The sequence below is a fragment of the Syzygium oleosum genome, unplaced genomic scaffold (genome assembly GCF_021117445.2).
Source record: "Syzygium oleosum isolate NSW1041296 unplaced genomic scaffold, Sole_v2.1 Sole_v2.09, whole genome shotgun sequence".
Taxonomy (NCBI): domain Eukaryota; kingdom Viridiplantae; phylum Streptophyta; class Magnoliopsida; order Myrtales; family Myrtaceae; genus Syzygium; species Syzygium oleosum.
Window position 1 is genome coordinate 11,598,731 of NW_026607493.1, and position 10,479 is coordinate 11,609,209.

At 37.8% G+C, this 10,479-nt stretch overlaps 1 protein-coding gene across 1 annotated transcript; it reads right to left on the reverse strand.

Annotated features, from left to right (window-relative positions):
- Positions 1-2,309: 2,309 nt before the first annotated feature.
- LOC115661759 (uncharacterized) lies at positions 2,310-5,849 on the reverse strand. The gene is made up of 13 exons (XM_030583962.2): positions 5,597-5,849; positions 5,334-5,471; positions 4,837-4,918; positions 4,466-4,542; positions 4,235-4,350; positions 4,035-4,143; positions 3,824-3,940; positions 3,650-3,741; positions 3,404-3,470; positions 3,240-3,321; positions 3,020-3,111; positions 2,766-2,909; positions 2,310-2,635 (listed from the first exon to the last, which is right to left on the reverse strand). Exons 1-13 carry the CDS (start codon positions 5,828-5,830, stop codon positions 2,489-2,491), a joined length of 1,497 nt encoding a protein of 498 aa, XP_030439822.2. The 5' UTR covers positions 5,831-5,849; the 3' UTR covers positions 2,310-2,488.
- Positions 5,850-10,479: the final 4,630 nt, after the last annotated feature.

Here is a 10,479-nt window from a genome sequence, read left to right on the forward strand (position 1 = left end):
GAAAAATCGTGAGAAGCTTCGGAGATTCACGGCCACAGTTCTGCGAAGAGTTCGTAAAAAGGTGGCTTTGAGAAAGAGAAGCGCACGAATTGGCCCTGAAGAAGCAGCACCAGAGAATTGTTGGTGGTGCAAACGGAGAATTGCCGCACATCCACGGTTTTGACGTTGCTGCTACCCTCTTCCTATCTGGGGTCGTGTTTAGCCACTATCGCGTCTCCGACAATTGCACCATCAGCAGCTCTTCGACCAAGCTGTGGCTTCCCTCTAAATCGGGTCCCTGTGGTCCGACGCCTTCATAGTTTCAACACCCCCGGCAAGCACTGCAGCAGCGGGAATTCAACCAGAAACATCCTGAACCTTCTTGCACCGAGAGCTTCCAGATTTTCCTCTGTTTCGCAGAATCGTTCAAGGTGTTATGGCGAGCAAACCAAGCCATTGACTGGTGGGAACTTCCTGTGTCGATCCACGAATCAAGCTGTGACCAAGAAACGCCTAAATCGTGATCCATCGCCAGTCCACCTCGGCAAGCGCTCCTGCTATCGCATCACCCTTGCGGCTGACCCCATGGTCGCGAGTCAGTCCGTCGTCCCACTCGTGATTCTGTTTCGCAGGTGACGAGCCTAAATTCCTGACGATCCGCAAGCGACTCGTTGTCGTCGGCCATCCGCTGTCGGTCACCGTCCCGATCCGCGAGCCCGAGTCCGATCCAAGTTCGAATTGGAAATATCCACAAATTAGGTAAGATTCTCATCTATAGTCTTAGAATATTCAATTTCCTAATCTTTCGGGTGTTTGAATATTTCGTAAATATTTGGTGGATAGCTAGATATCTTAGGATAATTTTGTGGTATCCGCAATATTCGGAAACACCCAAAATTAGGAATCATTCCTAATTTGGCAACGTATCTGGACGACTATCCTACCTTATCCCTAAGGTATGATACGCGGCGATACAGAAAATCGTTATCTTATCCATAATCACTTGTATACGATAATAGATTTTATTTGCTTTCCAAATTTGAACAATCAACTTTCTGTCGATATCTATAACCCTATAGATATGACCGCTAGTTTGATTTCTTTGCCTTATCTGAATTTGAAGAATCTTGCGGATTGCGTGGATTGTTTGAATGTGATTGGTATTTTTGTTTGATCGTTTTCCTTTTAAATAAAGAAAATCTAAAAAAATTGTTAGTCTAGTTTAAATTAAAGATTGTTTTAATCTAAGTGGATTATTTAGGATATTTAATAATTTCGAATTTTAATAAAAATCCCAAAAAAAAAAGAATCACTTTAGGATAGATCAAATCATTTTCTCTAGGATAGATTGCATGTTAATTTGAGTAATTTTTAATTCCGAATTTCATTTGAAAATACCAAAAATAAATCATTTGTCCGTCATTAGAATTAGGTCACGTCGTCGTATGACATATAGTTTGCATGTTAGGCTGCATTAATCGCATGTTAATTTTTGCACGTCATTACATATAGGTTAGCTTTCATTTAAATAAGTGAAAATCCTAAAAAATATTGAGTGAACTGCTTGTTAATTAGAAATCATATTAGGATTGTTGATGTGATTTTCTAGCTAACAATGCAGATGCTTACGTTGCTTCGAGGTAAGTAATTCTCCCAATCTTGCAATTTATTTAATGTTTTGATTATTGGGTGTTACTTTGGTGGTTTGCGCACCCGCATGATCACCTCACATGCTAGTGACTAAGTTAAAATGAATCCAAACTGTCTGCCAAAACATTTTTTTGAAAAGAAAAGGTACCGAAAGGGCGTTAGACTAGATCTAGCGTAATCAAGTCCCCGAGCTTAGAATCTCTGGTTCGTAGGAATAAAACATATCTCCCTATGTTTTATTTAGGTTTCTAATCGACCTACCGCAAATAGATTAGTGGCGACTCCAAACATGAAAACTTTTGCATGCTAAAAACTTAAACCCTAAGTTGCGAATTGGTAGGGCTTGGGAGTGCCCGAGTTAAGTTTAGTCTTAATAATCCATTAGCCTGAGAGAAATTTTAGGTCGCGACAAAGACAAAAACAGGGTGAGTCTGACTAAATTTTTTCCTGTCACTCTCCTTTCTGATTGAAGTTCTTGAGATAAGCATTGCAGTGGACTTATGGAATGAATTATTACTAGCAGCTCAGTCAAATTAGAGTGTTACTCACAACATGGATTTCTTGAAATTCAAAGATCAATGGCTAATGTTATTTCTACATCCAAATTTTGCTACTTCTAATAAATTTAAAGGATCAATGCTATTTGTTCTTTCAAAAGATGCATTAGACTGGGAAAACATATTACACTTCCTGAATCAAGATAATCTAATGTACAACAAAACCACATTGACAGTAGAACCGAGCAGGTTAAAATCCGAGCAACTTCCAAAAAGTACAAGAGAAGCTAGGAAAAAAGAAAGGAAGGGCATTCAGAACATGTGAGAGGAGCAACGATTAGCCATCCGCAGATGGTTGGTTCTCATAGCTTCCAGTATATGCCCAGTTTGTGTAGGATGCCGGAGACAATTCCCCAGAAAACTATCTCCGCGAATATCACATACAAGAGCGTCCCTAACCGCTTAGAGTGCCAAACGTTAATGAATATGTGCTTCTGGATCCAATTCACCTGCTCAAGTAGCGGAAAGGTTTCTCAGCTCGCATGATCCAGCACAGTTTTCTATATTCAAACTAATGTCGGAAAGTTTTATCTGATGAGAAGTGAATTCTGCATGAATAGGGCTTTCTGTACTACTTACCAGATTGTCGTCTGGATCTTTGGAGTACCATCCATTTATGAATGCAGCGAAGATGCCCTGTGCAGCCATCACGAACACAAGCATTGCGTTCATTCCAATCCACTCCAAGAATAAGAAGGGCGTTCTCAATCCCCAAACATCGATCTGTTGATCATTCGTGAAATTCCAAGTAGGAGGGAAAACAGGTTATCAATTTGCATCGGCTATTTGTTTAATCTTGCAAAAACAAAGTAAGTAAAGTTGCAATTATGTACCACAATGTAGAAGGCAGAAAACACAATTCCGGCTGCACCGGCTGTGAAGCAGACATAGCTGAAGCTATATAGCTGCTTGTTAATAGGAATGGCTGCAAAATCAGGGTAGGTTCTTTTAATCATCCACCAGAATAAAAATTGCAAAAAATATTGTAAATCATGCTGTCTATAACATGAGAGTTGTAAAAAATGGCGGCATTGAAGAGTTGAAGGAGATCACCGTCTGTGAAATGCAGGATAATGGCAACGATAAGTAAGCAAAGCCCCATTGAGACCCATTGCTTGAGCCTCTCAAAGTGACCCTGCAAGACCAAATACTATCTTTACGGGCCTTCAAGGTCAATCAGAAAGGCGAATTTGTCCAAGGGCAAGTCGTGGTCTTACCTTGAAGTGAATCAGGACATGCCCATAGTGGATGCCAATGGTGCCAGATAGAATGGCAGAACTTGTACTGAGAAAGGCCAAAAAAAAAAAGGTCAATCATCCAAACAAAGCCTCGCTTTTAGGTCCTCATGGATATGACGACATTCTTTTTCTTTTCAGGAGACTGAAAACTCATTTCAAGCATAAAGCTAGTAGGTCCAAACAAGATGTCCGAATAAGAACACGCATAGGATAAACTGTCAAAACCTCAATAAGCCTTCTGGCTCAAATGGAGCACGGCACCATGTAGGAGCATCCTCACGAAAAGGGCCGGAACTCGGGTAACTAAGAGTGCAAGCCTACAAGCAAGATCAATTGGTGACTAACTTTTGATCAGAACAAGTCAGATTAGAAAATTTTCTCTGACAATTGAAAGGTAACCTTTAACCGTTGCCAGACTGGCTGTGAATACAGATGGTTGACACCCCAAACCTGTCGGTCGACGTAGCCGACTGCATTGCATGCAGGACCTAGGTGTCCTCTCATTCCACAATTGACCTGTGACAAGTCGAGCAAAAGAAATCAAAATTTTCACTTGAAGTCATTTCTCCAACTAATAGTACCTCCAAGATGTCATGGCATTTATACATACTGTATATCTCTTGGGTCCATCCTGGCCGTGGACAACGAAACACCAATCAGGAACATATAAAGCATATGTCGTCACCATGTAAATTACAAAAGTGACGAATCCCCCCATCCTAATCATACATACATAGATCATAGATCACTTAGATCATTAGTCAAGGTATGAGTTGACACTCAGTAAGCCAAGCACAAAATTGAACTCACCATTGCCAACGATATGCTGTGAAAATAGATAAATGTCCAGGCTCAAGTACTGTTGGTCTGTGCTTTGTGGTGAGAGTCTCTATTAGGGCTATCATGAAGTAAACAAGTGCTATTCGCTGTAAAAATGCATGACACATATAGTTGTTAGCATGATAGCTGGCCTGAATCTGATCTGATACAAAAGTTTATGGAAGAATTTCCAAGTACTAATTATTGAATTTCAAAAATAACCTGGAGGATGCCACACCAACGGATGTGTTTCATGTCTACTCCATAGGACAGATCATTAGGTGCATGGGAATATCCTCCTGCAGAGCTCGTTTAGTTGCCGATCACACAATCTTTATGCATTATCTTTCGTTAAGTCATCAACTAAAATAGAATTCTGTTGCCAAAAAGCTTTAATTTGTCTTCTGCGAAAGAACATTGTATATTTGACTGAGAAAGCATGAAACGCTTCTTCAAATCCTTAGCCGGCAGAATCACACTTGAATATCAATTTAAAACATTTGTACAATGCTGCAGGGTCCAAGAAAAAACAGCTTACCGCTCTTAGGACGGACAAAAAGGAAAGACAAAGCCAAGAGGAGTATCGATGTTACCTTGCAACAGAATGCCCCAGAAAAGAAGCTTCAATGTCCTTATGACAATCTTTTTTATTGCATCCTTGATTCTGGGAATTTTCTGCAAAATCAAGAAATTGTGCCGATAGACTACATGCTCAAATGCTCCTGTTTCCGCAGAGGGTGAACCAGAAAATATGTATATTGCTGATAATTTGCAGTTTAGGATATTGAACTAACACGAGCTTTCAACTCCAAATAATCCACCCAAACCTTTCGGACATTATCTCAAATATGTCCCATTAGATGAAACACAAAAATTCTCAAAGTCTTCTTATATTGGAACAGTTTACTGACAGCTATACGATGCTGCCATTTAATTCAGAGTTGGAAAGTGCAACTATGTTGTCACTTGCCAGAATGAAGAACAAATCTTCTAGTCGGCGGGGAGCGGATTTTCTAGCTATAGCCAGACTAATGACGTAACTAATTTCATTAACGGAAACGAGCAATGATGGGAACGGGCATTCTAGTACCTTGAGAGCAAGGGCGATTGCCACCCCGACAATGAAGAGAAAGAAAGGCATGACAAAATCAGCCAATGTGCAACCGTTCCAAGGCGAGTGGTCGATGCGTGCATACGCTTCCCCGGCATCATCCACAAGAATCATCAACTGTACATAAGGTCAAAATTACTATCAGCAAAGAATTAACAAGTGCGTCATAAGTATAAGTATTGGCACATAATCCAATGGGCTAATGACTAGTAACATATATGGGTTTTAGGAGTTAAAATTACCACTATGGTGAGGCCTCTAAATGCATCTAAAGTCGCGACCCTCTTGCTCTTCTGCGTGACCTGGGGCTGCTCCTCTGCTTTCTCGGCCACAGGCTGGTCAAGCATGTTGTCGACGCGATCTCTGCCATCGTTTCTGTCTAATTTCTTGCACAAGTCACCTTCGCAATCTTCCTTAATAAGCTGAGTCTGGGCTTCACGGGCTAGTCCTTCTTCTATTCTCTTTGCTTCATCCATAGCTTCTGTATGCCAATTTTCTTTTCACTATAGGTTAAGCTAATAAAGTGATGGGAAGTTTATATATTAGAGTTGAGCTTGAACTGTAGTTTGGAGTGATAGTAACAGAACAATAAGAAACAACGAGACAACTTTAGGATCAAAGGGCCGGCACATGAATTCGCGTTGAATGGAAAAATAAGGGGTGGGACATGGAATTTGAAAGAGAGACAAGAGAGACAAACAACTAAGGTGATAAGGACTCACAGACAAATCAGAAGCCAATTCAAGAAAAGAACATGGAAAACAATTCTTGATCCCTAAAGATGGAAAGTGGGTATTTCCATAAGACCAGCACACTTTTCATAACTTGGGGATATGGTTGGTGGTTGGTGTTTGTTGTAGTGTTCAAGGGCTTATGAGTGTAAGAATTTGGCCTTAGCGAAGTTATTGCGATATGATAATTGGATTTATGAACGAAAAGTGGATTTTGGTTCATCATTGTTTATGGGTAATTGTCATATAAGAAAAAAGTTTAACGTCGCATGGTTGGGTCCATTCAGATTGGGCCTCACCTTCACCCAGTCGGTTTTAAAATATTTCAGTTTTAATTTATGGTTGCATGAGAATTATCTATCGGCACGGATGCCTAGACCGTGGCAATGTGAGATGTACAATGATTACCAGGAGTCTCCGACGCTGATTAAAAAAAATAGGAAATCAGATTTCGCTTCCGCTGCGTTGACCAACAAGGCCCCACGGCTGGCCTGCGAGCATATTTGTCTTGGTGTTGAATGAGACACCCCTTGGTAAGAGGAGATCAACAAGGTGTGAATCTTCGATGACAAGCATAGCAATCCTTTCCGTTCATTTTGAGGTGATGTACAGTGACAGCTGCCATTGCTCCCATTTCGTCCCATCTTTGTGTTTTCCTCCTCTCTCTAGATGATCTCTCTTTCCACACTTTTGATGCAAGAAAATGCGCATTGCTAGGGTATAAAATACATTGTGCGGCATGCTATGATAGCTTAGATTTTCAATACGGTGTCGGAGCCACAGATCATCCTTCATGATTTCATTTAATATAGGATTAATATCATCAAAAATACTAAACTGGTACACATGTGATAAATTTACCTAAAACTAATATTTTAACTATGAAAAACCCTAAATTGGTATACATTTGATAAATTTATCTCAAACTAATTTATTGACTAGAAAAAACCCTAAACCAGTACACTTGCGATAAATTTACCCCAAACTAATTTTTTGACAGCAAAAAACATTAAACTCGTACATCTGTGACAAATTTATCCTCAGTTAGCTTTTGTCAAATTTTATCATTGAATTTGTTGACATGGATAACATTGGTGACGTAGTAAAGTAACATGGCAAGTCCACATGGAAATCCTAGTTTAGAGTTTTTCGTTGTATTAACCCTATGGATTTACACGTGGACTTGCCACATTACCATCCCACGTCACCATGTGTCATCTACATCAGCAAATTTAACAATAAAATTTGATGAAAGCATTCTCAAGGGACTTAAATTGACATACTTTTTGTTCTATTAATCTTTTCTTTATGCATTATCATTTTCAATTTTACAAAAGAACTTAGCTTCGCTTTTTACACTTTTCAAGGGACTTAAATTGACATTCTTTTTGTTCTTTAAAGTTAAAAGTAGATATATTTTTTAGTTAAGCTTTATCATTGCTGAACTGCACTATGATGAGAGGATATACAATTTTATAATTAGATAGATATTGTAGTTTTCACAATATTAAGAGCGCGAATGATAACCATTCTGTTCTAGAAATCAATTTCTATTTCTTAGACGAGTTTCTAAGTCAAAATACACATTTGATAATGATACAAAATTTTTATTTCCCGGGCGGCCGGCAGGAGGCGGATGGCGGCAGACGGCGGCTAACGGCAAGAGGTGGTTGGTGTTAGGCAGTGATGAAGGGCGGAGACGGTGGGAGGCGGCCGGCGACGGCCAACGGGTGGCCGACCGGCTAGTAGCAAGGGCGAGCGATGAGAAGAGTTTTCATTTCTCATTTCTATTCCAGAAATAGAAAAGTAGAAAATTTATACTTCTTATTTATGTTCCAAACATACTTCGGAAATCAAAATTTGTTCCAGAAATAGAAAAATAAAATTGCGTAACTAAACGGATTTCTGTTTCAAACTTATTCCCGGGAACAGAAAAATAGAAAAATAGAAAAGTATAATGGTTATCATATGTGCCCTAACCGTTTTTGGTGTTATGTTTAATTTATGTTTTAGATTATTGGGCTCCTCTAAACAATTTGTCGCAATTTGTATTTTCTACTATTAATAGACAAAAAGTTGTTCCAACTTTAGCATTTATCGTTTTCAAAAGTCCATGAAAGCAGCAAGAGAGTTGAAACTCATTCTCCTCCGTAATTCTGTGGTTCACATTAATATTTCACGAAAGTGGCGAGAGAGTCGAAACAATATATTTTTCGGAATCGCGAAGGTGAATGATGATGTTTTCTTTCTCTTATTAGATTTGGCATTCGCTGGATTACCTCGTTGATGTTGTTGTAGCTTGTTTACATTTCTTGTCATAGTTAAACTTGTGGGCTTCGAATGCTTCACTGAGCTCATTTTCCATTTAAAATTTAAATTGTACATTAGTCATAAATTGATTTATGGATTGGAGGTTATCTCCATTTATGCATTTGTAGTTCCTTTATTAGTCGATCATGAAAAATTCTTACTATTTCCATTTGTACATTTTCAGGTTCATTTTACACTGATATGTTGTTTATACCAAACAATAAAGAAGATATTATATGAAAATATCCGGCCTTATTACTACGATTCGCCAAACAGTGAATACGATATAGCAAAATCCTTGAATTTCATGTTTTATCCTATTTGGCCCTATTCTGACTAGAAATCCAAACAACCAAATACAGCCTTGATATCTCAATGAATGTCAATTATTAATGAGAATATTGTTAGCAACTAAAGTATGTAAGAGACACCGAGAGGAGCACCTTGTGGGGTAGAAGATCTTCATACAAATTAGGGTTTAAATAATTTCTCCATACTAAATAGAACAAATAATATTTAAATGAATTGCTTACATGTAAATCTTTTTTTAATAATGTTAAACATACTCAAACTCATTACCCTTTTTTTTTACTTATTGTAGCAAATTCTGAATCGAATGCTTAAACGGGGCTCACTTGCTTAAATAACCACTTATAAAGTACGACATTACTTGTAAAGCAATTTATTCGATGATCCCTAATATCACTAACATTGTTCTTTCTATGTTAGCACGGGATATACTAATACCCAAAAGTGCATGAAAATCACCCCTATCCACACATATATTTAAATAAGGCTTTTACATACCAGGTGCCTAGTGTGACTCTAAATACTAGTATGAGTGAAAAACGTCGTAATTTGAATTGTCATTCCTACCAAGAACTTTATCACACGCGATACGACCATATTGGAAAAGCAATAAACTCATAAAAAACTCTCTCTCTTGTACACACATATACACAAATATGTTTCATTATTCTAATTCATATGACAATTTTCAAATGGCCAATAAAATACTTACATTATACCCAAACAATCGCACCCAACAAAATTCGATATTCTTATATTGCAGACTGCAACTTCGGCATCATCTAATCATTGTAGCCAAACCTGATGTGACAACGTCAGTTGACATTTATCTTGGGCTGCCGGCAACAGGTCCTCGGAAAGAGAGTCAATTTGATATTCGATCTCTGCCATCCAATGGTTAGATTGTAAAAATAACATTGTAATATTATTCCTTGTAATCAGAAAAATTATATATAAATAATAATTTTGAGAAAGCAATAACAAAATAAAAACGACCAAGTCAATGTGTAAATATGTTGAATGAATTTTCTCAACACGTGAAGAGTATACCAATATAAACCAAATAGACTGGCAAAATTGCTATAAAATTGTAACAAAATTAAATAATATGCGAGGTACGTTAGCCAAGGGGATTAGTTTTTGCTAATGGCGTTAAGTAGTTTCATGAACTATATCTCCCAAAAATACAATATCTTGAACCCATTTGTATTAGCATTGTGCAAACATGATTCTGTTGAACACCTTTCAAAACCAACACACTCAAAGAAGAAATTTAAGAGAACTTTTACTCTATTCTCTATACTTTCTATACTCCATTTACTCCATCTTCTTTTGGAATGAAGAATAGTTCAATTCCATTTATAGAGTTTGAATAAACATGAACTGAAAAGATACGTGTACCCAAGAGATACATGAACTTAACAGATACATGTACTGAAGAGATTAATAAACTTAAGAGATGCATGAATTGAAGATATTTAAGAACTGAAGAGATTCATGAACTTAACGGATACATGAACTTAAGGGATTCATGAACTTAAGATATTTATGAACTTAACAGATACATATGAACTGAAAAATCATGCTTTGTTTTGCTCACATACGTTGATCCATTAACCCATAATTACAATAACAGAAACCTGTGCTCATGTGATAGAAATTATTAGATTAACATCCGGCCTCCTTAAAATAGGGTAAGGCTATCAGTAGAAAAAAAAAATTTAACAGAAAAAGAAATGTTCTCATAATGTTGTCCTATTTGCATTTGAGGTTGG